The sequence below is a fragment of the Pseudophryne corroboree genome, chromosome 4, assembly GCF_028390025.1.
Source record: "Pseudophryne corroboree isolate aPseCor3 chromosome 4, aPseCor3.hap2, whole genome shotgun sequence".
Classification (NCBI taxonomy): Eukaryota; Metazoa; Chordata; class Amphibia; order Anura; family Myobatrachidae; genus Pseudophryne; species Pseudophryne corroboree.
In genome coordinates this window covers 648,116,609-648,144,560 of record NC_086447.1, presented here as the reverse complement: position 1 = coordinate 648,144,560, position 27,952 = coordinate 648,116,609, and the positions used below count along the sequence as shown (strand labels likewise).

The 27,952-nt window shown below is 46.6% G+C and overlaps 1 protein-coding gene across 4 annotated transcripts in view; it reads right to left on the bottom strand.

Moving 5' to 3' along the window:
- The window catches only part of PHF10 (PHD finger protein 10), a 368,645-nt gene that overhangs the window by 96,168 nt on the left and 244,525 nt on the right, over positions 1-27,952 (bottom strand). For all 4 annotated transcript variants that reach the window (XM_063917747.1, XM_063917748.1, XM_063917745.1 and 1 more), the window contains one exon: positions 24,206-24,358. In XM_063917747.1, the coding sequence (XP_063773817.1) occupies positions 24,206-24,358 (153 nt within the window). The remainder of the gene's footprint in view (positions 1-24,205; positions 24,359-27,952) is intronic.

The window sequence follows — 27,952 nt, the reverse complement described above, 5'->3', positions numbered from 1 at the left end:
CGGTACAGGATATCATGAAAAATGTTGTTCACGAAATACTGGAATACTGCTGGCGCGTTACGGAGTCCGAAAGGATGACGAGGTACTCGTAATGTCCGTCACGGGTGTTAAACACGGTCTTCCACTCATCACCCTTCCGGATACGGATGAGATTATACACGCCACTCAGATCCAACTTGGAAAAGATGGTGGCTCCACTGGCATGATCAAATAGCTCGGTGATAAGAGGCAGAGGATACCGTTTTTTCACTGTGATGTCGTTGAGCCCATGGTAGTTAATACAGTGTTGCAGATCACCGTCTTTCTTTTTCACAAAGAAGAAGCCTGCGCCAGCCGGTGAGCAGGAAGGTCGAATGAAACCTTTGGCCAGGTTTTCTTTTATATACTCCGCCATAGAGTGAGTCTGTGGAAGCGACAATGGATAGGTACGTGCTCGCGGTGGAGACTTCCCTGGAATGAGATCAATGGGACAATCCCACTCCCTATGAGGAGGAAGAATATCTGCAGGGGACTTACTAAATACATCAGTGAAGTCTCGGTACGGTGGAGGTGGAACATCTGTAGACTTGGAAGAAGAAATGCGGGCTGGAAGTATCTTTTGAAGACAAGTCTCTAAACAGGAAGGACTCCATGCCAGTATGTCCATAGTTGTCCAATCAATTTGTGGATTGTGATGACGAAGCCATGGAAGGCCTAGAACCACAGGATGCGTTGCTTTAGGAATGATATCAACTCAGAGTGAAGAGCTCCTACCTTCAGACATATAGGCAGAGTCCTGAGATTAAGGACTGCATCGGAAATCCTGCTGCCATCCACCGCAGTCAGGCATATGGAAGACGACAGTCTCTCAGTGGGTAGGGACCACCGCTTAACGAATTCCGCAGTCACAAAGTTTCCAGCTGCTCCAGAATCCAACAAATCGATGAGGCTCCTGAAGCGCTGAGATACCTGAAGAGAAACTGGAAGTGTACAATCACACAATGATGGAGAGTGACTCATTACTCCTAGCCGACCCTCTCCTTGACTGGCTAGGATTTGGAGTTTCCCTGACGCTTCGGACAAGCGTTGATGACATGGGATGGAGCAGCACAATATAAAAACAGGTGTTCAAATAGACGTCTTCTACGCACAGCAGGCAGCAGACGAGAGCGGTTGATCTGCATAGGCTCATCTTTGGGGTAGATAACTGAAGAGGAGGTAAACACAAGAGGTTTTAGGAAGCGTGGATCTTCCTCACTCAATCGCCCTTTCACAGAATCAGAGATCAACTTTGGTGCAGAGGGATACGAGCTCATCAATTTTAGGAGGTAAGTCTCTAGTAGCAAGCTCATACTTAATTCGGTCAGGCAACCCGTGCCAGAATGCTGCATAGAGAGCGTCGTCATTCCAGGAAAGTTCAGACGCTAGAATCTGGAATTGTACTAAATATTGCCTGACTGTCTGTGTCCCCTGACGTAGACGGAGAAGATCTGTGGAAGCAGCCGTCACACGACCTGGCTCGTCGAAGATGTGCCTGAAGGTTGCCACGAAATTTGCATATGATGAAAGCAAGGCATCAGACTTCTACCATAGAGGTGAGGCCCAATCCAATGCAGGACCACTGAGGAAGGAGAGGATATAGACCACCTTAGTGCGGTCGGTTGGGAAATTACGAAGCTGTAACTCAAAGTGTATTTCACACTGATTTAAAAAGCCCCAACAGGCTTTAGGGGAACCATCGAACTTGGCTGGTGTCGGCAAATGGAGACAAGGAGCAGAAACGGGAATGGTGGGTGTGGTTACCACCAAAGGTAATGTAGTCGAAACACTGGATGCCCCTGAACCACGGAGGGTTGCTTAAATCCTATCCAGCCGGGAGGAGGAGAGGTCCTGGAGACAGAGAAACACTTGACCCTGTGCAGCCTCCTGATGTTCAAGGCGGGCTGCAAGTTGTTGCATCGGGGTAGTCGCTTGGGCCTGGTCTCCGGCCTGATCCATTAGGTCAGTGCTTACTGTCACAACTGAGGGCTGAGGCTAACTTAGGGAAGCCTCAGTTGTGCCTCAGTTGTAGGGGCTGGTGTGAAGGTGAACCGAGGAGGTAGGATTAGGTTCTTAGACATACAGGAAGTTTGAACACCATCAACCCGAAGGCGTGACCACAACAACAAAGTAAAATATAAAAGTCAGTTTACGGATTACACCGTATGTATCTTGAATGCGATATCTTCAACAATTAAGTGCAGAGAGAAATGCAGTACAGTTCCTGAGAATGCAGAAGGTATTTGAGACTGTGGCTATGCAGAACAAGATGACTAAAAGTCCTTGCCAAATTCCGGAGTTGAAAAGTCCGTGCCACAGCTAACCGCTGTAATGAGGAACAAGCAAGTACTGCCCAGTAGGTGGTTGACAGGAGACTGGGATAGGCACTGATACACTGAGGTTGAAGAAATGTAATTAGAATTGCCAGAGATTACCGGACAGAACCGGTATGAGGAACGTTGTGCTGAACTCACCGCTGGAGCGACGGTTCGATGGAGAGCATCGATAAATACTGTGATCCGATGTTGTGTAGAAAAATATGCAGGGCGATATAGGAATACCGCTGGAGAGGACGTGAAGAACCACAGTAGGCAGATGGTAACACCAAGCACTGCTGGAAGCGATGGAATGCTGGAAGCCAGTGACAACTATACCATAGACGCTTGTGAGCGATGCACTAGATATTGGATGTGGCAACGATACCAGAACACCGCTGGAAGCAGAGTAGGTCCAAAGCTGGAAGCCGATGCCGCAGTAGATAGCCAGGAAGCAGAGCTGGAACACTACACCGCAGGGTGGTAATTGGTGCCGGTCTCTTGGAGCTGAATCACAGGAGCTGGAATACCTGGAAAGTCAAGCTGTAAATTCACTAAACAGGAGAGACATGTATGCAAGGATTGACAACCAAAGCAATGACGATTATCCAGCCCTGGGGCAGGATATTTATACCAGCTGGTGAGCAAGGATTGGCTTGATAATTAAGGCAGAGTCCAGACTGCAGCGGATAGGCTAAAAACAACATGTGATGAAAAACAAACATGGCTGCGCCCATGTTTGAAACTGGAGGGAAAGTCTGTTTGTACTTTACATGTGGGAATCGGTAGTAATGGCAGCGGAGGCCGCGGAAGGCAGGAGACGCCATACTTTAAACAAATAAATATTTAGTATAATGTTGCCCTGCCAGCGCTGGAGCGATCACTGAAGAGAACCTTGAGACACAGACATGCAGCGAGCTGCCGCAGACAGCGCAGGTGGAATCCAGGCCTAGAACCCTGGGCCAGTCTCAGGAGGCACTTAGGAGGTAAATAATGGGGGCTAATAACCCGGATCGTGACACACAGCAGAGACTGGCGTATCTGTGCATGTGACCACAATAAGCCATACACTCCATAGAGCTGGGCTATATGGAAGAGTGGCCAGAAAAAAGCCATTACTTAGTGTTAAAAATAAGAAGGCACGTTTTGAGTTTGCCAAAAGGCGACTACCCAAACGTATGGTGGAAGGTGCTCCGGTCAGATGAGACTAAAATATAACTTTTCAGACACCAAGGAAAACGCTATGTCTGGCGCAAACCCAATACATCCCATCATCCCAAGAACACCATCCCCACAGTGAAACATGGCGGTGGCAGCATCATGCTGTGGTGATATTTTTCAGCAGCAGGGACTGGGAAACTGTCTCGAGTCGAGGGAAAGATGGATGGTACTAAATACAGGGATATTCTTGAGCAAAACCTGTTTCAGTCTGCCTGTGATTTAAGACTGGGACAGAGGTTCACCTTCCAGCAGGACAATGACCCGAAGCATAGTGCTAAAGCAACACTCTAGTGGTTTAAGGGGAAACATTTAAATGTGTTGGAATGGCCTAGTCAAAGCCCAAATCTCAATCCAATTGAGAATCTGTGGTCAGACTTGAAGATTGCTGTTCACAAGCGGAAACCATCCAACATGAAGGAGCTGGGGCAGTTTTGCCTTGAGGAATGGGCAAAAATCCCAGTGCCATGATCAGAGACTTTTTCAAAGCGATTTCCAGCTGTTATTGCCACAAAAGGTGGCTCTACAAAGTAGTGACTTTAGGAAGGTAAAAAGTTATGCACACTGAAGTTTTCTGTTATTACAATATGTCCTATTTGTTGCTTGCTTCACAATAAAAAAAAAAAAAAAAATCTTCAAAGTTGTAGCATGTTCTGTGAATGAAATGATGCAAACCTTCAAACAAATCAATTTTAATTCCAGGTTGTGAGGCAACAAAACGTGAAAATGCAAAAGTGGGTGAATACTTTAGCAAGGCACTGTACACAGTTTAGCATAACAAGAGAAAAGGAGTGTCGGGGACACAGGAAGTACCTCGTCTAGGTTTACACATAGGAACAAATTGTGAGGTTACTTTGAGTTTCAGGTTAGCAAACATCCTTCATTTCATAATACATTTGTAGAGCTATTCAGAATCACTGACTCCTATCCCTAGTCATATACAGATGTGCCCTCATACATCTTCACTGCAGTCATACCCAACAGCTCCTCTTGGCACGCCAGGTGACATGAGAATCTTCTAGCACCGGGCATCTTTTTTTCTGAAAAGGTGTCTTATTCGCAACGTAAATGCGACTAGGACGCACTAGGAGACTGCCGATTAATGTGCTATATGACACTTGTATATCTGTGTGTCACTGAGTCTCTGAATCTGAAAACAAAGTGCTACAATGTAGCGGACGCATCTTTTTTCCAATACAAGTTCTGTTCTGCTCTGGACACAGTCTCAGTCACACACAATAAACAAATGTAATACATCAAATTAATAAGCACAGTTTCCTCGTGAGTCTTAGCAGCATTGTTACAAATAAGATGCATTTTCTGGGAAAAAAAAAAAAAAAAAGACACCTGACGTTAGTAGAGTTGCACAGGACCTGCTGGCTCAATCACACCAGGCATCTCGTGCTGCATGGCGTACTGAGGCAAAATGTAGGAGGACAAATCTGTAGATTAATAAATTATCCTGTCAGCGCCAATGTACACAACACAATAATCACGTATCTCCGTTGCCTGCTTACAGATAAAAGGAGACCGAGAGCCTGCAGCATAAGAGTCCGGTTGATCACACTCATACCCTGTGTCCTGTTAGTATTAATGTGCTTGGACAATCAATGGTCAGAATCGGATACTAGGCAAGTATGGGATGAACGTTCTGCTTATTTTAATTCAAACTAAGGGGGAGGTGTATCAAGCAGTGTAAAGAGCAAAGTGGACAAGTTGAGAAGTTGCCTATAGCAACCAATCAGCTACTACCCATCATTTTATCAAAGTGCTTGATAATGCTACCTGGAAGCTGACTGGTTGCTATGGCCAATTTCTCTACTTTGTACACTGCTCGATCTCGTATCTTAGTTGCTAAGGGTACTACTATGTACTAAACCAGAGGTTCTCAAACTTGGTCCTCGTGGGCCCACACAGTGCATGTTTTGCAGGTAACCCAGCAGGTGCACAGGTGTATTAATTACTCACTGACACATTTTAAAAGGTCCACAGGTGGAGCTAATTATTTCACTTGTGATTCTGTGAGGAGACCTGCAAAACATGCACTGTGTGGGCCCCCGAGGACCGAGTTTGAGAACCTCTGTACTAAACCTTGGACGGAGATAATGTCGACAGAGATATAGTACCAGCCAATCAGCACTTAACTGCCATGTTACAGGCTGCATTTTAAAAATGAAAGGAGCTGGGAGGATGGTACTTTAACTCCGTCCAAGGCTCAGTACATAGACCATTACTTGAGTTCCACCCACTACCCCCTTGGGTGGCCATGGAACTCTTCCTCATGATAAGAGCCTCTTAGCTTGGTCCACTAATAGCCTACGCACGCAGTCATCTTTTAACCCCCTTTACCAACTATGCCCAATAACGTTGAATCATTATCAGTCATATTATTGGGCATCTTGGTTGTGTGATTTTGGGAGTATTGCCATATATTGACTGCATTATCTCAACAGGAGATCATCATAAATCTGACAACTGTCAATCACCAAGCTGCTTGGGCATAAATGAAAACAGTCTTTTGCAAACAAATTATGCAACATAAAAATACATACAGACAGCACTACTGATAAAAAAGCCACCAAACCAAAGAGTGACCACTTAAAGACTGAGCATTTTCACATCATTAATAAGGTTTTACTATTTTTATTCCCAAAAAATATATATATATATATTTATATAAGTCTATGATAAATAAATCTATCCATTGTTGACAAGTAACAAGGAGACAAAGCTATTAAAAAAGGGGTTATCCACGTGGACAACAGCACATTCTAAAGTACAATCTTGATCAGTACATATAGCACACACGTGTAGTTATTTGACAAGAGCCCCTCCAGGAACCCACATTTCGCAAACTGGAGTTCCGGATGTTTCCGATACAGGTTGAGTAACTCATATCCAAATATTCCGAAATATAGAATATTCCGAAATACAGAATTTTTAGAGTGAGAGTGAGATAGTGAAACCTATGTTTTCTAATGGCTCAATGTACACAAACTTTGTTTAATACACAAAAAAAAATTATTGCATTAAATGACCTTCAGGCTGTGTGTATAAGTTGTATATTAAACATAAATATATTCTGTGCTTAGACTTGGGTCCTATCGCCATGATATCTCATTATGGTATGCAATAATTCCAAAATACGGAAAAATCCGATATCCAAAATACTTCTGGTCCCAAGCATTTTGGATAAGGGATACTCAACCTGTAGTACAGCTGTAATCATGTGCCATGAATGGTTTCCAGTTAGCTTGTTTTATCAGGGAAAATCAGCACAAATCCCCCATATTTGCAATACTTGTTGGGCAGGATTGGTAATAAGGGTTGTCCAATAACAGATAACCAGTATAAGAAGACAATCTGTACAGGGAAGCACTCAACAACACTAACATATTCTACAATAAAACACTCCTAGCAGGCTCTGAAGTCAGAAAGTCTTGGGTCAGCATGGACTATAAATGCTTTAGAATGGAAGAAATTCTCACATACGAGCATAAAATAAAAAAACTAATTTTACAGTTGATAAATACAAAAAAATCCTTTTATAATAATAATAATTTAAAAAAACAAAAAAAAAAAAAACACGTTAGCCTTCCTGCCTGGAATAATTCTGCGTAAAAGTATTTTGTTTTATATATGCTTTTAACAGACATGGTATTGTTTTATTTTCCTAAGGCACAGGGCTTTATAAAAGTGTTATCATGAAGGCATCTTCACCAACTTCTGTATTAAATGGAAAAAACTTAATTTAACTCAACAGCTGCACTTGTGTCAAATACCAATTTAGAAAAAAAATGTAAAATCATAAATATGGTTAATTAACAATTGTCCACAAATAATTTTTCATTTTACAGATCTATCTCCTTCCCCAAACATATCTGGGACCCTTACAATACCAGAGAAACTCACCCTTGGTGAAACTGCCCAATAGAATACCCTACCTAATGTAGTGTGTGGATAAAGCTGATTGAGAGCCTTAAGAAAATAGGATTTTATTTACCTACCGCTAAATCCTTTTCTCGTAGTCCGCAGAGGATGCTGGGGTCCATTTAGTACCATGGGGAATAGATGGGTCCCTTGGGAGCCATGGGCACTTTAAGAGTTTAATAGTGTGGGCTGGCTCCTCCCTCTATGCCCCTCCTACCAGACTCAGTTTAGAAACTGTGCCCGAGGAGACTGACATACTTCAACGGAAGGAAATACACAGATCGTGGCGAGATTCACACCAGCTCACACATAACAAAAAAGGAAAGCCAAGCTAACCAACTTGGAACAATTCAGCAATGTCTGAAATAACAATACTGAACCAAGTAACAATGCAGGAATACGAAGCACTGGGCGGGCGCCCAGCATCCTCTACGGATTACGAGAAAAGGATTTACCGGTGGGTAATAAAAATCCTATTTTCTCTTATGTCCTAGAGGATGCTGGGGTCCATTTAGTACCATGGGGATGTACCAAAGCTCCCCCAGTTAGGGAGGAAGAGTGCTGAGGTTCATGCAGAACATATTGACCAAACTTCAGGTACTCAGAGGCCAAAGTATCGAACTTGTAGAACTTAGCAAACGTGTTCGACCCTGACCAAGTAGCTGCTCGGCAAAGCTGTAAAAAAGAGACACCCCGAGCAACCGCCCAGGAAAAACCCACTTTATGAGTAGAGTGGGCCTTAACAGATTTTGGACACGGCAAGCCTGTCGTAGAATAAGCATGCTATATAGTAAACCTGATCCAACGAGAAATCGTCTCCTTAGAAGCAGGACACCCAACCTTGTTGGGATCATAAAACAAGATTTATGGTAAGAACCGTTCTTTGGGAGACAACTCAGGAGAATTAAAGGCCGGAACCACAATCTCCTGGTTAAGGTGGAAAGACGACACCACCTTAAGTAAATAACCTGGCCGTGTTCTAAGAACTGCCCGATCACGGTGAAAAATCAAATAGGAAAACTTGCAGGATAAGGCACCCAAGTCTGAGACCCTTCTAGCTGAAGCAATAGCCAGCAAGAACAGGACCTTAAGGGAAAGCCACTTAAGGTCAGCAGAGGCAAGAGGCTCAAAAGGAGACGCTTGGAAGGCCTCAAAAACCACCGACAAGTCCCAAGGGGCCACAGGCGGCACATAAGGAGGCTGAATCCTCAACATACCCAGAGTGAATTTATGTACATCAGGTAGGGTGGCAATCTTTCTCTGAAACCAAACCGACAAGGCAGAAATGTGAACCTTGAGGGAGGCCAGACGCAAGCCTAAGTCTAGGCCCTGTTGTAGAAAGGCCAATAGTTTGGCCATACTAAACTTGAAAACGTCATGATTGTGAGACGCACACAAAGTAAAGTAAGCATTCCAGACCCCATGTAGATCCGTGCAGAAGCCGGCTTACGGGTCTTCAACATAGTTTGAACGACCGCCTCAAAAAAACCCTTGCCCTCAGGACAGAAGCCTCAAGGACCATGCCGTCAAAGCCAGACGGGCCAAATCCTGGTAAACACAAGGGCCCTGAACGAGGAGGTCTGGCCGTTGTGGAAGTAGAAGGGGATGATCCCACGAGAGACCCAGTAGATCGGAGAACCAGTGCCGTCTAGGCCACGCTGGAGCGACAAAAAGCAGGTTTCCTCCTTCTTGCTTGAACTTACGTATTACTCTGAGCATGAGTGACACCTGAGGAAACACATATGGTAGCTGAAAGTTCCATGGAATTGCCAGAGCGTCCACGAACGCAGCTTGAGGATCCCTTGTCCTTGCTCTGAAGACCGGAACCTTGTGATTGTGTCAAGATGCCATCAGATCCGGAAGGCCCCATGTGTCCACGAGAAGTTGAAACACCTCCGGATGGAGGCTCCACTCTCCTGCATGTACGTCCTGACGACTGAGATAGTCCGTTTCCCAGTTCAGGAAGCACGAAATGAACACTGCGGATATGGCCGGCAGATGGCGTTCTGCCCACTGAAGAATCCGTAATACTTCCCTCATTGCCATGCGGCTTCGAGTGCCGCCTTGATGATTGATGTACGCCACCGTGGTGGCGTTGTCCGACTGTACTTGAACAGGTCTGTTCTGTATTAGATGCTGGGCTATTGTCAATGCATTGAACACTGCCCGCAATTCCAGAATATTTATCGGGAGTAGAGACTCCTCCTTGGTCCACCGACCCAGAAGAGAGAGTGTTGTTCCAACACCGCGCCCCAACCTCTCAAACTGGCATCTGTTGTCAGGAGGACCCAGTCGGATATCCAGAAGGGAGGGCCCCTGCTAAGTCGTTGGTCCTGCAGCCACCAGCTCAGCGACAGGCGGACCTCCGAAGACAATGAGATCATGTGAGATCTGATCCGGTGAGGCAGGCCATCCCACTTGGTCAGAATTAACTTCTGCAGAGGGCGAGAGTGGAACTTAGCATACTCCATGTCGAAAGCCGACACCATGAGACCCAGCACTTGCATTGCCGAATGTATCGACACTTGCGGACGAGATAGGAAGCATCGAATCCTGTCCTGAAGCTTCAGGATTATCTCCTGAGGCAGGGACAACCGTTGGTTGTGAATGTCCAATAACGCTCCCAGGTGTAACATGCTCAGAGCAGGAACCAGGGAGGACTTCTTCCAGTTGATCAGCCACCCGTGGGCTTTCATACACTGGACCGTCAAATCGAGATGACACAGGAGAAGTTCTGGAGAATTTGCCAGGATCAAAAAATCGTCCAAGTACGGTAAGATCCTGACCCCCTGACGGCAGAGAGTAGCCGTCATGACCACCATTACTTTGCTGAAAACTCGGGGAGCCGTTGTCAAACCAAAGGGTAACGCCCAAAATTGGTAATGAAGGTTGCCCATAGCAAACCGCAGGAACTGTTGATGAGATACCGCAATAGGAATATGCAGGTAGGCATCCTGTAGGTCCAAGAAGACCATATAGTCCCCAAGCTCCATGGCCAGAACAATAGAACGCAGAGTTTCCATACAAAACTTAGAGACCCGCACATGCTTGTTCCAGGACTTCATATTGAGAATGGTCCGCGAGGACCCATTCGGTTTCGGGACTAGGAACCGCGGTGAATAGTACCCCTTGCCTCTCCGAGCCAGAGGCACCTGTACTACCACTCCTGTGGTCAGGAGGAAATGTAACACAGAGTGCAACGGGTTTGCTTTTGCCGGATCCAGAGGCACATCTGTCAGGCAAAACCGCTGCGGGGGACGATTCTTGAAGGGTATGGCGTAACCTCGAGCGATGACTTCCTTCGCCCAGGCATCTTAAGTGGTCTTCAACCATTCCTGGGCAAAACCTAGAAGTGGGCCCCCCACCTTGGGATCCCCAGAGGGAGGCCCGCCCCGTCATGCGGCAGGCTTGTCAGTTTTGGAAGCTGGCTGGCGGGCGGCCCAGGCACGCTTCGGTCTGGGCTTGGCAGGTCTGAAAACACGAGCTTGCTTTGGGTACGCCTGACCTTTTGCTTTTCCTGGAGGACGAAAGGGCAGAGGGAAAGTACTTTTAGCCTTTTGTGTTGAAGGAGCCGTACTAAGTAGGCAAGCTGTTTTAGCAGTAGCCAGATCAGCCACAATCTTATTGAGGTCTTCTCTAAAGAGAATGTCTCCCTTGAAAGGAAGCACCTCCAGGGTTTTCTTGGAATCCATATCCACTGACCAGGATCTCAACCAAAGGATACGTCTGGCCAAGATGGACATAGTAGCAGCCTTGGCCGCGAGCCCCCCGGCATCGGAGGCTGCCTCCTTAAGGTACAGAGAAGGCGGGGCAATATACGAGAGGCATTGCCACGACATGGTCAGATGCGTTGGAAGGCAGTTCCGCCTCAAGTTCCTGAGCCCACGCCTCAACAGCTTCAGCAGCCCAAGTCGCTGCAATAGTTGGCCTATGTACAGCCCCCGTTAGGGTATAAATCGCCTTTAAACAGCCCTCCACACGACGATCCATTGGTTCCTTCAGAGAGGTGACGGTAGTTACTGGTAGAGCCGAGGAAACAACCATATGCGCCACATGAGAATCTACAGGCGGAGGGGTTTCCCAATTTTTACATACCTCCGCAGAGAGAGGATAGCGAGCCAACAGTCTCTTATTCGGTTTGAATTTTGTCCCTGGATTTTCCCAGGATTCCTGACGTATGTCAACCAGGTTTTTAGAATGGGGTAAATCTTGTTTAACCACCTTCTTACGTTTAAACCTATCTGGTTTCTTTGAGACAGACTCAGGATCATCAGACACCTGAAGAATGAGCCTGATCGCCTCAATCAAATCCGGGACATCCACCAATGACTTCCCTTCCCAGTCAGAAACATCAGTGTCAGTGTCTGTGGGGTCAGTATATGCACAGCCCTCGTCAGAGGACGTGTCTGGAATAGCAGTGGATTGGGAGGAGGTAATGGCCCGTTTAGAAGACAACTTAGTCTTAGGCGGGTGAGAGTGACACTTAGATTTAGTCATAGATCGGTTCAAATGCTGTAACTGAGTGGACAGCTGATCCGCCCACGGCGGGTTCACTGCAGGGACCATAAACTGTGGCAGTGGCACAGGTGGTCCCACATGGGGCGTCAATTTAGTCACAAGCGTGTTTAACAATGTGGAAAATGTAGCCCAAGGTGGGTCTTGTGATGCCCCAGGTGCTACCGACCCACTGGGGGGTAAGGAACCTCCTGAACTGAACTCTCAGCTGCCATATGATATGAAAAGCTGACACAACCTTTGGAAGAAACTGCTGACGCGTTCTGAGCTCAGCCCTATCTTCATGGAAAATCAAGTAGGGGCTCTTGCATGACAATATCCCTAATTCTGACACACGTCTAGCAGATGCCAATGCCAACAGTGGGACCTCCTTCCAAGTAAGAAACTTGATGTCCACCTCCTACAAAAGGTTTGAACCAATCCGATTGTAGCACTACATTAAGATCCCAAGGTGCCGAAGCATGGAAGCCCCATTTGCCTGGATGGAGTGTCTGCTGAGGAAGTCCGCTTCCCAGTTGTCCACTCCCAGAATGAAGATTGCTGATAGCGCCACCGCGTGCTTTTCTGCCCAGAGGAGGATTCTTATTACCTCTGACATTGCCGCTCTGCTCTTCGTTCCGCCGTGTCGGTTTATGTAGGACACTGCCGTTACATTGTCAGACTGACCCTGAATGGCCTGATCTTGCAGAAGATGTGCCAGTTGTAGAAGGCCGTTGTATATGGCCCTTAGTTCCAGAATGTTTATCGGAAGGATGGATTCGAGACTTGATCACTTTCCTTAGAAGTTTTCCCCTTGGGTGACCATCCGTGGTTAGAAGGATCCAATTCTAAATCCCAAACCTGCGACCCTCGAGTAGGTGAGAAGTTTGCAGCCACCAGAGAAGCAAAATTCTGTCTTTCAGCGACAGGCGTATCCGCTGGTGCATGTGAAAATGTGATCCCGACCATTTGTCTAGGAGATCCAGTTGGAAGCACCTCACATGGAATCTTCCGTACTGAAGAGCCTCGTAGGAAGCTTCCATCTTCCCCAGAAGCAAATGCACTGATGAACAGATACCCAAGCTGGCTTCAGGACATCCCGTTCCATTGATTGGATCACCAACGCTTTCTCTACCGGTAGAAACACCCTCTGCACTTCCGTGTCAATTATCATCCCCAGGAAGGGCAGTCTCCTTGTCGGCTCCAAATGTGACTTTGGAAGATTCAGGATCCACCCATGATCCTGGAGTAGACGAGTTGAGAGAGCAATACTCTGCAACAACTTCTCCCTGGACGATGCTTTTATCAGCAGATCGTCCAGATATGGAATTATGTTCACTCCTTGTCTGCGGAGGAGTAGCATCATCTCTGCCATGACCTTGGTGAACATCCTCGGTGTTGTGGAGACCAAAAGGCAGTGCCTGGAACTGATAGTGACAATCCAGCAGCGCAAATCTGGTATAAGCTTGGTGAGGTGGCCAGATCGGAATGTGAAGGTATGCATCCTTGATATCGAGGGATACTAGGAATTCCCCCTCCTCGAGACCTGAGATCACCGCTCTCAGAGACTCCATCTTGAATTTGAATTCCCTTAAATAGGGGTTCAATACCTTTAGGTTTAAACTTGGACTTAACGAACCATCCGGTTTGGGTATCACAAACAGGTTTGAGTAATAACCCTTGTGGTATAGATGAGGTGGAACTGGGACAATAACATCTATTCAGACCAATTTTTGAATGGCTTCCTGTAGGATAGCACTTTCTGTCAGCGAAACTGGTAAGCCTGATTTGAAGAATCTGCGAGGTGGGAGTTCCTGAAACTCCAGTCTGTAGCCCTGGGTAACAATGTCTGTCACGCAGGAAACTAGGCCTGATGACGCCCAGATGTGACTGACATTTTCTAGTCTCGCTCCCACCTGCCCGATCTCCAGACTGGGAGGTCAACCGTCATGCTGAAGATTTTGAGGAAACAGAACCTGGTTTCTGTTCCTGGGAACCTGTTGGTGCAGGTTTTTGGATTTTCCCCGACCACCCCTAAAGAAGGTGGAAGGGGATTTGGATTTTTTAAAATTTGCAGTCCGAAAGGACTGCAGTGTGGACGCAGGATAAGAATTCCTAGTCGGTGGAGCTGCTGAGGGGAGAAAGGTTGACTTACCTGCAGTTGCCGTGGAAATACACGCATCAAATGTTTCCCCAAACAGAGCCTGACCTGTAAAGGGTAGGTTCTCCACACTTTTCTTAGATTCTGCATCCACAGTCCATTGGCGTAACCAGAGTCTTTTGCGTGCTGAGACCGCCATGGAAGTAGCCCTTGCATTCAACATTCCAAGGTCTTTCATGGCCTCCACCATGAATCCAGCAGAATCCAGTATGTGAAACAAAAACAAATCAATGTCACCCTTATCCATAGTATCTAAGTCCTCTAGTAATGTACCTGACCACTTTACTATGGCTTTAGAAATCCACGCACAAGCAATAGTGGGCCTTAAAGCCACGCATTTAGCAGTGTATAGAGATTTGAGCGTAGTCTCAATCTTACGGTCAGCCGTCACCTTTAGGGCGGTTGAACCAGGGACAGGTAAAAACCACCTTTTCAGACAACCTAGAGACAGAAGCGTCTACTACAGGTGGGTTTTCCCATTTCTTTCTATCATCTTCAGGGAAAGGAAAAGCAATGGGAATTCTTTTAGGGGTGTGGAATTTTTTCTCTGGGTTTTCCCAGGTTTTTTTCAAATGAAGAGTTCAGCTCTTTAGAAGCAGGGAAGGTGAGGGAGGTTTTCTTATTTACAGTAAAATAAGATTCCTCTTCCGGCTCAGGCACCTTCTCAGTAATATGCAAAACAACCCTAATGGCTTCAATCATCAACTGCACCCCCTTAGCAAGGGATGCACCCCCCCCCCCTGCATGCACCCATCACCGTACTCTATATCAGAGTCTGTATCAGTGTCAACTTGCATTATTTGGGTAAGTGTGCGTTTTTTTGGGTATGTAGGTGGGGTATTTGAGGGAGTAGGAGCTGAATGCTGCAAACCCTCTACAGACTCTCTCAAAAAATGGAGGTTCGGATTCGGCAGGTTGGGAAAGCACATTGCAGTCCTGAGTACATGGGATAGAATCTTCAGGAGGAGATACACACTCTGCAGCACAGGATACAAAGCCCTTAGACATGGTAAAGTGGATATATACACATACACATATACAGGAAAATGTCCGAAACGGTTTCCCCCAGAGTACCTTCAGAGAGTCACAGAATATAAGGAGCGCCCCAGTGAGCAGTTATTATGATAACAGCCCGGAACAGACTAAATAACCTTAATTGGTACCCCTGTCTATAACACCCTGGTACCGCAGTAACTGGAGATATGTGGAGGGTCAGCGCTCACTGTCAGCGTGTCTCAGCGTTCTAAAGGGAGAAAATGGCGCTGGTGAGTGCTGGATCTGCTCTGAGGAGAAGCCCCGCCCCCTGAAATGGCGCGCTGTTTCCCGCACACTAAGATTATACTGGTCTGACGTCTTCAGTGCTATCAGTGGGATTAGCCCGTTAGCTACATTACCAGTGTCAGGGAGATCACGCTGGCCCAGGACGCCCCTCAGTCGCATCTACATCAATATGTTGCCGAGACTCCATGGAGCGCACCCTGACAGAGCTGCGCTCCCACCCTTGTGCTGCCATTCCCGCCGGCAACCCACTAACCAGGCCGCCGGCGTTGAACTCACCACTCTTCTTTCTTCTGGCTGTTAGGGGGTGGCGGCTGTGCTGCGGGAGTGAGCGGTCGCCTCGTGGGCTTGCGATCAGTACCCTTGGGAGCTCAGTGCCCTGTCAGCGGAGATAGAGAACCAATAACTCCAAGAGATGGTTCCTACTCCACCCCCTAAGTCCCACAAAGCAGGAAAGCGGTCCCTAACAACTCTTGGAAAAATAATAAAACTAGAAAAACTCCTAGGAGCTTCCCTAGCTGTGACCAGCTCCTCCAGGAACATTTTCTAAACTAAGTCTGGTAGGAGGGGCATAGAGGTAGGAGCCAGCCACACTATTAAACTCTTAAAGTGCTAGTGGCTCCCAAAGGACCCGTCTATACCCCATGGTACTAAATGGACCCCAGCATCCTCTAGGACGTAAGAGAAAATAGGATTTTGGTACTTACCAGGTAAATCCTTTTCTTTGAATCCATAGGGGGCACTGGAGTTACTCTTGGGATATGGACGGCTTCCATAGGAACAAGGCACTAAATAGTTAAATTTAGAACTCTACTCCCCTCCATATCCCAGAGTACCTCAGTGTTTTTTACTGAGCCGAACAGGAGCTATAGAGAGGTTGACAATGGAGACTTACATATAACATAACGGACAACAATAAAGTTGACACATAACGTGACTGACAACTAAACAGTTGGCACTATAACCGCTAGAACTTGAAACTTTGAACCAGTCGGTGAGAATGTGTTACCATAAGATCCTCTGAACTTACCACAAACCAGGTAAAACTGCTCTGGGTGGGCGTCCAGTGCCCCCTATGGATTCAAAGAAAAGGATTTACCTGGTAAGTACCAAAATCCTATTTTCTTTTTCATCCACTAGGGGTCACTGGAGTTACTCTTGGGACGTACCAAAGTTTCCCCCGTGGGCGCGAGAGCTGTTTGGCACCTGTAACACTAGGCGGCCAAAGCTAGATGCTGATGCCGCAAACGTATCAAACTTATAAAAGCGCACAAACGTGTGCACTGATGTCCATGTAGCCGCCCGGCAAAGCTTCGTCGCAGAAGCTCCACGACCAGCTGCCAACTAAGTTCCCACAGAACGTGTGGAATGAGCTGTTACTGATGTAGGCGGCTGTAACCTAGCATGAAGGTAAGCCTGACGTATGGTCAGTTTAATCCATCTGGATAAAGTCTGCTTAGAAGCTGGCCAACCCATCCTAGCAGCATCATAGAGAACAAACAACGTATCCGTCTTCCGAACTGTAGACGTTCGGGATACATAAACACGTAACGCACGTACCACATCCAAGGTTCCAGAATTTCCTGTCAACACAGGAACTACTATTGATTGATTGATGTGAAATGATGACACTACCTTTGGTAAGAAAGTGGAATTCGTCCGAAGTTCCGCTCTGTCATCATGAAACACCAAATACGGTGGCTTGCACGACAAGGCACCCAAATCTGAAACACGCCTTGCTGAAGCTAAGGCTAGTAGAAAAATTGTTTTCCAAGTGAGAAACGTAATATCCACTTGTTGCAAGGGTTCAAAATAAGAAGACTGTAAGAAATCTAAAACCAGATTCAAGTCCCATGCGCTGTAGGTGGAATGAATGGAGGCTGTACTCTGAGGACTCCTTGCAAAAAAGTGTGTACCGACGGCAATAGAGCCAATCGTCTTTGAAAGTAAATTGACAACGCAGATATCTGCACGTTTAGTGTAGATAAACGCAGTCCTCCATCTAACCCTGTCTGAAGAAATAACAAAAAACGGGATAACTTGAAAGATTAAGTCGGAAACTTCCGATCTTCACACCAAGCAATATAGACACGCCAAATTCTGTAATAATGAGCTGCCGTAACCGGCTTCCTAGCTCGTAACATGGTTGGTATCACCGATTCTGGAATGCCCTCTCTTCTTAAGAGGGCGGTCTCAACAGCCACCCCGTCAAACGCAGCCGCGCTAAATCGGGGTAAAGAAACGGACCCTGTTGTAACAGGTCCGGACGTAGTGGGAGCGGCCAAGGATCGTCTGCGAGTAGCCCGCGGAGGTCCGAGAACCAAGCCCTCCGAGGCCAATGAGGCGCCACTAGTATTACTGTGACGGACTCTCTTTTGATCCGTTTTAGCAACAGAGGGAGCAGCGGAAACGGTGGAAACAGATACACGAGGCTGTACGGCCACGCGATGGTGAGAGCATCCACCGCCTCTGCCTTTGGATCTCGCGTTCTGGACACATACTGGGGGGTTTGGTGATTGTGGCGAGATGCCATCAGATCCACTTGAGGGTAACCCCACCTTTGGACCAACATGTGAAACACTTCTGGATTTAATGACCATTCTCCAGGATGAAAATCCCGATGGCTGAGATAATCCGCCTCCCAGTTGTCCACTCCCGGAATGAACACTGCCGACAATATAACTTGGTGTCGCTCGGCCCAATTGAGGATTCGAGCTACTTCCCGCATTGCCATGCGGCTTCTCGTTCTTCCTTGTTTGTTGATGTATGCGGCTGCCGTCGCATTGTCTGACTGCAACAGTCTGAGACCGAAGCATGTGCACTGCTTGTCGTAGCGCATTGTAAATTGCCCGGAGTTCCAGTACATTTATAGACCGCAATCTTTCGTGATCCGTCCAGAGACCCTGGAGCTGACAATTTTGAACTACAGCTCCCCAACCTCTGAGGCTCGCGTCCGTCGTTAGAATTATCCAATTCCAGGCGCCGAACCGTTTCCCTGCGGTTAGATTGTGTACTTTGTGCCACCAGAGTAGAGACACTCTGGCCCGTGGTGACAACTAGGGAAGCCAATCCCGGGCCATTTTTTCAAACCCGGGTATCGGGATTGAAAAATGGTCAATCCCGGGATACCGGGATTGGCTTTAGACTGTGTCCGGCCGCCCCCCACGCCCCGCCCCTCCTGCTCTGCAGACATAAAAAACCCCGTACAAACCTGCACAGCCAGGTAGCGGGTGAGGAGGAGCCGGCGGGTGAGTGCAGCGGAGCCGGCGGTTGAGTGTAGGGGAGCCGGGAGGAGGCAGCGGGTGAGTGCAGGGTGAGCAGAGAGGAGGCAGCGGGTGAGTGCAGGGTGAGCCGGGAGGAGGCGGCGGGTGAAGACCGCTGTACTTTCCGGCTCGGTGGCTGCTGAAAGCGCAGCGTGACCTCACAGTCACAGGTCACGCTGCGCAGGGGGAGACAGGAGGAGGGAGCCGGGCAGCATCTGAGCATCCTGAGGACGCTCAACGCTGATCCCTCAATCCCCGGGATTGGAGCTTCCAATCCCGGGATTGAATCCCAGCCGTTTTTGGGCCTAAATCCCGGGATCCCGCCGATCCCGATCCCGGGATTGGCCTCCCTAGTGACAACCTCACCCTGTGGTGAATCTGCAGATGCGAGCCCGACCACTGTGCGAGCACATCCAGTTGAAAAGGACGTGAGTAGAATCTCCCGAACTGAAGTGCTTCGAAAGCCGCCACCATTGTGCCTAAGAGGCAAATGCACAAATGTACAGAGACTGTGCGTGGCCTGAGCACTAATTGAACCAGATGACGAATGACCTGCACTTTCTGTTCTGGTAGGTAAATTCTTTGATTTACCGTATAGAAAATCATACCTAGGAATTGAAGTCGTTGAGACGGAATCAGATGTGATTTCTTGAAATTGACAATCCAACCGTGCTGAACCAGTACATTGAACGTTAGCAACGCATGTTGGAGGAGCATCTGGTGAGACGGAGCTTTGATGAGCAGATCGTCCAAGTACGGAACTATTATAACTCCCAGGGATCTGAGATGAGCTATCATCACAGACATCACCTTGGTGAATAGCCGAGGTGCTGACGAGAGGCCAAACGGTAGAGCCTGAAACAGATAATGGTTTTGCAGTATTGCAAACCGTAAAAAACTCTGATGAGGTGGCCAAATCAGAATGTGTAAGTATGCATCCTTGAGATCCAGTGCAATCATGAATTCCTGTGGCTCTAACCTGCAATTACTGACCGCAGAGATTCCATCTTGAATCTGTAGTAAGTGACGTACCGATTGAGACCCTTTAAGTTCAATATTGGCCTGACCGAGCCATCCGGCTTTGGTACCACAAACAGACTGGAATAATAACCCTGACCTTGTTGGTGTACAGGGACCGGAATCAAAACTGCTGCATCCAGCAGGGACTGAATGGCAATTTGCAGAACCGCCCTCCTGTCGTCCGACAGAGGCAGTCCTGTCTTGAAAAACCGCAGTGGCGGGAGACATTCGAACTCTATTTTGTAACCTTTTAACACTAAATTGCGGATCCTCCCATCTGTGGACGTCTGGAGCCATGCCAACTGGAACGTCTGAAGGCGTGCTCCCACAATTGGAGATCCGAGATGGGCTGGGAGCCCGTCATGCCACTGGCTTGTCAGTGACCTTAGGGTCCTGACGACTGGTGTTGGTTTGTTGAAAACCACGTCCACGACCTCGTCTACCAGGCGTGGCTGTTCCTCTGCCACGCCCGCGAAAGGACTGAGGTCTAAAGGATTTGAAGGACGGTCCAGAGTTTCTCCATCTAGGTACTGTTGGAGGCACTGGTAAGAAAACAGATTTTCCTCCCGTGGCCTCCGAAATCCATTTGTCCAATTCAGGACCAAACAACTTCTCGCCACCGTAAGGTAACGCCTCTATACCTTTTTTGACCTCCGCCTGCCAAGACCGCAGCCAGAGTGCTCGTCGTGCTGTAACTAGCGAGGATGAAAGGCGAGAAGTGAGTTGACAGACGTCAGTAGAGGCTGCACATAGATAATCAGCAGCTTCCCAGATTTGATCAGCGAGAAGTAAAAGGTGATCGTCACGTAAGGCAGACTTGAGTTCTGTTATCCATACCATTAGCGCCTTAGTTACCCAAATGCCAACCAACCCAGGTCTAAGCAATACTCCTGCTGCTGTATACATGGACTTTAGCATAGCTTCTATTTTACAGTCCGACGGGTCTTTGAGCGTAGTAGCAGTTGGTACTGGTATGGTTAATTTCTTTGTAAGTTTAGACACAGACGAATCCACCACTGGTGGATTCTCCCATGTAGCTGTCACAGACTCTGGAAACGGGTAACTAGACTTAAATCTGTGAGGTATAGAAAACCTTTTATCCGGATTCTTTCGTGTTTCTAATAACATCTTATTAAGAGATTCCGAAACAGGAAAACACATTGGAGTTCTCTGTCGTTTAGTAAAGACGACCTCATCATTTGTCATCGGCTCCTCAGTTTCTGTAAACTTCAGAGACTGACGCACCGCTCTGATGAGATTATCAATGCCCGGGCTGTCAAAATCGCCAGTATCTGACTGCTGGTCTACTTCACCCTCCTCACCGTCATCTTGCGGAAAGAGGTCTGGCATAGAATCGTCAGAATGCAACATAGCAGAAACTGGTAAATCATAACACAAATGAAATTTATTCTCTCCACCCAAAGTGGACTTGGACTTTTGGTAAGGCTGAGACCCCTCCGGTAGTTCTAGCGGTCTCACCTTAGACTCAGATCTTGCCGCTTCCCGCTCTTGACGAGCGGCGGGCAATTCTGATTGCAATCCAGCCATAACCTGTGTTAGCATAGCCCATGGAGGGTCCGGGGATGAAACTGGCTTTTTAACCGTAGCCGAACTTGTATTCGTAGCTGAATCCACAAAACATACTGTACATGTGGTAGATCCATCCGGCAACACATTCTTACAGACATGGCAGTGAGACTGCTTTTTTGTTTTTGCTGGTGCCTTACTCATTATGCAGACAGACAACACAAAATACAAAGACAGACAACTTGCACGATTCAGTAAAACTGTACTAAGGTGTCATATATATATATATATATATATATATATATATATATATATATATATATATATATATCTATCTATATCTATCTGGCCAAGTGCAGTGCACGCCAGTCTATATGAAATCTGATCCCAAATTCCCACTAACACCCCTGCGCCTTCTATGGAGTAGAGATGTAGTACAGGAACGTCTGGAATCACAATAGGAAAAACAGCATGGTTAAAATGGCCCCCCCCATGCTTACAGTATAAACAGAGTACAGATTATAACCTTCCAATCAGACATAATCAGAGCATTTCCCGTTTAAAAAAGGCTTAATAGCCTCTTTATCTAAAAACCCATGCAGCGTTCTGCTGCTGCTAAGGGTCACTCTCTCCTAATGTGTATGCTTCCCCCCCCCCCCCCCCCGTACTCCATGTACTCTATTACACGGAGCCGGGGATTACCTGCGGGGAGCTGCTGGAGGGAGCCGGAGAGCGGTAGCGGGAGCTGGGGAGCGTGCTGCCTAGAGCCGTCGGCGGCTCAGCACAGTGAATGCTGCTGGCGCGGCTCTATGAACGGGAGGCAGCACAGTGGTGTCAGGTAGCGGCGGCGGGCCATTACGCGGCGGTGTCCTGGAAGCGGCGGAGCGCTCACAATCATACAGTGTCCCCACACAGCGGGGCGGCAGCGTGAGCTGACCGCCCCCTCCCCACATACCTGGACGCCTTGTAGTGAGGGCTGCGACGGGGCTTCTTCTGCAAGCTCCATCCAGCTTCTCCTGCAGGATCCTGCACGTGGCAGTGAGGGAGCTCTTTTTAGAGAGGCCCGACACGCCAGTAGCTGCTTGTTAAGCAGCTTCCACTATCCCGGACCCTCGCCTATTGGAAGGGGGGAAGGGATGTGGAAAATGTTCAAAATAAAAATATTCAAAGAAGTGTGTATAATCCACACAAGCCTTGTTGCTACAACGAGCACAGAAAAAACACTGAGGTACTCTGGGATATGGAGGGGAGTAGAGTTCTAAATTTAACTATTCAGTGCCTTGTTCCTATGGAAGCCGTCCATATCCCAAGAGTAACTCCAGTGACCCCTAGTGGATGAAAAAGAAATCAACTTTAAATCGTCACACCACATGGGCAATGTTGTCACTGAAACGTCTCCAGAAAGTAAGCCCTGGAGAAGTGAACTTTGCAGATACAGTCACAGATTAGTGTCTCCGGAACTCTGGAACTTTACACAAGACCACTGCCATACTGTGAATTGGTTATATGGGGGCGCACATGTAACTAAGAGGGGAATTTAATAAAACATAATTATCTCAAAAGCTGGAAAATGTGAGATATTTATGTTCTCTGGAGATGGAGATAAATATCTCTTCTCTAGTGGCAGATGTAGAGCAATCCACAGTTCAAATAGGGGAGACACATCAACTGCCACCCCAAACACTGCCAGACATTGCTGTTCGGGACACACTGGCAGTTGGTGTGGCTCCCCTGTTTGAATTTTGGACTGTGCTGCAACTGTCACTGGAGGGGAGATATTTCCTTTTCCAGAAAACATAAAATATCACATTTACCAGATTTTATGAGATAATTATGTTTTATTAAATATCCCCCTAAACATTTTTCGTGGGCATCTCCATATTAGAATATTCAAGTTTTAAGGAAGATCATCTAATATAGCTCCCAAAGACTAGGTGCCTAATTTAGACCCAATCGCAGCAGCAAATCTGTTAGCAAATGGGCAAAACCATGTGCACTGCAGGGGGGGCAGATACAAACATTTGCAGAGAGAGTTAGATTTGGGTGGGTTATTTTGTTTCTGTGCAGGGTAAATACTGGCTGCTTTATTTTTAAACTGCAATTTAGATTTCAGTTTGAACACACCCCACCCAAATCTAACTCTCTCTGCACATTATATCTGCCCCAACTGCAGTGCACATGGTTTTTCCCATTAGCTAACAAATTTGCTGCTGCAATCAGGTTTGAATTAGGCCCTAAGGTTTTATGCCTTTTAATGGTAGGTGATCACTAAAAATACTGGTTTATAAATATTTTATCGTTTAAATTACAAACATGATTTAATATTTTTATCTCATCCACAGCAACTATGCGTCCTACATCACCTGCATAATCTAACTGGTGTGAAAGAGTCTTCACATGACAACACAGTGGGTTGTAGTTAAACAGGACAAACTTAACGGAAGTCTAGTCTGAGAATAAATGTCGTCATAGAGAGTACAGTTATTACTAAAACACCACATTCTCATTATCAGCAAGATGTCATTTCGGTTTTGAAAGAGAAGAAAAGTACAGACATTAGTTAGTACCACAGCTGTATTGTAGTGAAGTATTAAAACCAGTCTGGAGAGAAAAGGAGACCTTAAACCTTAACACCTGGTACTTGGATTTGTCTTGGAAAGCCCAACAGGAATGAGTTCAGTAGCCACTCCAAAGTAAAAGGTTATAAAAAGGCCCCAAGTGAAAAAACAGAAGCAAAAACAGAAGTTGAACAAATGACAGGAGAAGGGCAAGATATGCTTGGGAGCGAAAAAAACATAACACAATTACTGTATATGTTAGATGCAGGAAAAAAAAATATAGAAAAAAAAAAAAGAAATACGAAGGACCATAAAAAAAGTAACGGAGGAGTAAAATGAAAAATTGAAATGTAAAAAGCAAGAGTAATTCAAGGAGAAAGGCTGGTCAGTAAAGAAGCTGAGTCAGGGGCTTTTTTCTTCTACCTTGTACCCAGTGGTTGATTTGGACACTACAGAACGTTTGGTGCCCTCCTTTTTGGGGGTCGATTTTTCTTTCGCCTTCGGTTTTCCTTGAACAGATTCCTCCTGGGCGTCCTGCAAGTTTTCACCCTCTGATACATTTCCAGATGAACTGTCCTGAAATGACAGAATAAGTTAGTGAGTTCTGATAATCATGAGATCTACCGGCAATCAGGACATAGCTTGCTGCATGTGAGCATACAGTACATTGGACCTTCCAATTTCTGTGGCCAAATTCAGAACTAGAACCCACACCAGGGACAGTGGCCAGTGGGGCTTTTAACTGGAGCAGAACACCTATCAAACTGTAATGCACGTACCCTAAGGTGAGCTCAGAGAGGAGAGAAACGTCCCGTGGAGCAGAAGGTCTTTTTCTTAAGGCAAATCTATTATATAATGTGCTAACATGTCCTGTTGCTGGAGCCAGGCTGCATTCCCCCAATGGTTTCCATTGCAGACCAGCAACGAGACAGACCAGCCACCAGAAACTACTGTAGGTAAGAAATGAATGGGAGGACTAAGGTGATTTGGGTCCAATTTACTAGTGAATACATAAATCAGCACAGTAAATAACTGCTAATTGCCATTACCTCTGTTCACCCTATGGTGGGATAAATAAGGTAATTTTCCCACTTTATATCCGCCTCTGCCCATTGTTATTAAACAGTGTCCCTTTTATGGGAGGATCTCCCTCCACTGCATAAATTCAGACCACACCACTTATTCTTAGCTACTGCCATTCACAGCTTTGAAACACACTGTACAGTATTCTATCGATTAAATCAAACTGGAAAAATCATCTTCTCCTTCACTATGTCTTGCAGAGGTTACCTTCAGAAACTCCCAGCTTCAAGTAATGGTGTGCATCCCAAGGGGTAGGACTTCCTTTGTATGCTGTATGCAAGAAGTCTGTCAAAAGGTCTGCTACAGATAGCTAAAAGAACCTCCTCTAAAACAGGAGAATACAAACAGCCCAAACCAAAAGCATAAAAGCAATCTTTTAGTAGAAATAAATGCTTAGGTCTTCTTGAGTACTGCAGAAATTTGTTATTGTATCCTGCAATGTGAAGAATTGAAACAGCACACAAAGTGAATATCAGTAACTTATGTTTACAGCTATGATTCGGCATATTATACAGGAAGACTAAAGGTGGCAATGCGCTACCTTGGTTTTGCTCATTATGTTCTTTACTACAGTAATTCCAGTTCTCTGCCAATCTCAACAGTTCTTATTCCCTTCATTTCATGTTTCTGACATAAGGAGATTTATGGCAGATTTACCACTGTTAAATCTCTTTCTGCGAGGTACACTGGATTCCACAGGGAATAGCATTGGGCGTAGAGTTGGATCTTGATACGAGCCACCAACAGGCTAAAGCTTTGACTGTTCACAGGATGCACTGCACGGCCTCCTCTATAGCCCAGCCTCCAGGCACTGGAGCTCAGTTTAGTTAACCAGTCCAATGTAGTAGCAGGTAAAGAGACGGTAGAGGTAAGTCACATAAAACCACATTCTCACGACAAGAGAAGGGACTAGCGGCTAATGCCATACAAAACCAAAGAAAATAAGTGCGTCAGGGTGGCCGCCCTGTGGAATCCAGTGTACCTCGCAGAAAGAAATTTAACAATTGTAAGTCTACCATAAATCTCCTTTTCTGCAGCGGGGTACACTAGTATTTCACAGGGAAAAAATAAGAATTTACTTACCGATAATTCTATTTCTCATAGTCCGTAGTGGATGCTGGGACTCCGTCAGGACCATGGGGAATAGCGGGCTCCGCAGGAGACAGAGCACATCTAAAAAAGCTTTTAGGTCACATGGTGCGTACTGGCTCCTCCCCCTATGACCCTCCTCCAAGCCTCAGTTAGGTACTGTGCCCGGACGAGCGTACACAATAAGGAAGGATCTTGAATCCCGGGTAAGACTCATACCAGCCACACCAATCACACCGTACAACTTGTGATCTGAACCCAGTTAACAGTATGATAACACAAACGAAGTAGCCTCTGAACAGATGGCTCACAACAACAGTAATAACCCGATTTTTGTAACAATAACTATGTACAAGCATTGCAGACAATCCGCACTTGGGATGGGCGCCCAGCATCCACTACGGACTATGAGAAATAGAATTATCGGTAAGTAAATTCTTATTTTCTCTAACGTCCTAGTGGATGCTGGGACTCCGTCAGGACCATGGGGATTATACCAAAGCTCCCAAACGGGCGGGAGAGTGCGGATGACTCTGCAGCACCGAATGAGAGAACTCCAGGTCCTCTTTAGCCAGAGTATCAAATTTGTAAAATTTTACAAACGTGTTCTCCCCTGACCACGTAGCTGCTCGGCAAAGTTGTAATGCCGAGACTCCTCGGGCAGCCGCCCAGGATGAGCCCACTTTCCTTGTGGAATGGGCCTTTACAGATTTAGGCTGTGGCAGGCCTGCCACAGAATGTGCAAGTTGGATTGTACTACATATCCAATGTGCAATCGTCTGTTTAGACGCAGGAGCACCCAACTTGTTGGGTGCATACAATGTAAACAACGAGTCAGATTTTCTGACTCCAGCTGTCCTTGAAATATATATTTTTAATGCTCTGACAACGTCCAGTAACTTGGAGTCCTCCAAGTCGCTAGTAGCCGCAGGCACCACAATAGGCTGGTTCAAGTGAAATGCCGAAACCACCTTAGGGAGAAATTGAGGACGTGTCCTCAATTCTGCCCTGTCCGAATGGAATATCAGATATGGGCTTTTGTATGACAAAGCTGCCAACTCCGAAACTCTCCTGGCTGAAGCCAGGGCCAACAGCATAGTTACCTTCCATGTAAGGTATTTTAAATCTACCGATTTTAAAGGCTCAAACCAATGAGATTTGAGAAAATTTAGAACCACGTTCAAATCCCACGGTGCCACTGGAGGCACTATTGGGGGTTGTATATGTAGTACACCTTTGACAAAAGTTTGTACTTCAGGCACTGACGCCAATTCCTTCTGGAAGAAAATTGATAAGGCCGAAATTTGAACTTTAATGGACCCCAATTTGAGGCCCATAGACAATCCTGCTTGCAGGAAATGTAAGAATCGACCCAATTGAAATTCTTCCGTTGGAGCCTTCTTGGCCTCACACCACGCAACATATTTTCTCCAAATGCGGTGATAATGTTGTGCGGTCACTTCTTTCCTGGCTTTAATTAAAGTAGGAATAACTTCCTCAGGAATGCCCTTCTCTTTTAGAATCCGGCGTTCAACCGCCATGCCGTCAAACGCAGCCGCGGTAAGTCTTGGAACATACAAGGTCCCTGCTGAAGCAGATCCCTTCTTAGAGGTAGAGGCCACGGATCCTCCGTGAGCATCTCTTGAAGTTCCGGATACCAAGTTCTTCTTGGCCAGTCCGGAGCTACCAGTATTGTTCTTACTCCTCTTTTCTGTATAATTCTCAGTACCTTTGGTATGAGAGGCAGAGGAGGGAACACATACACTGACTGGTACACCCACGGTGTTACCAGAGCGTCCACAGCTATTGCCTGAGGGTCTCTTGACCTGGCGCAATACCTGTCCAATTTTTTGTTGAGGCGAGACGCCATCATGTCCACCTTTGGTTTTTCCCAACGGTTCACAATCATGTGGAAAACTTCTGGATGAAGTCCCCACTCTCCCGGGTGAAGGTCGTGTCTGCTGAGGAAATCTGCTTCCCAGTTGTCCACTCCCGGGA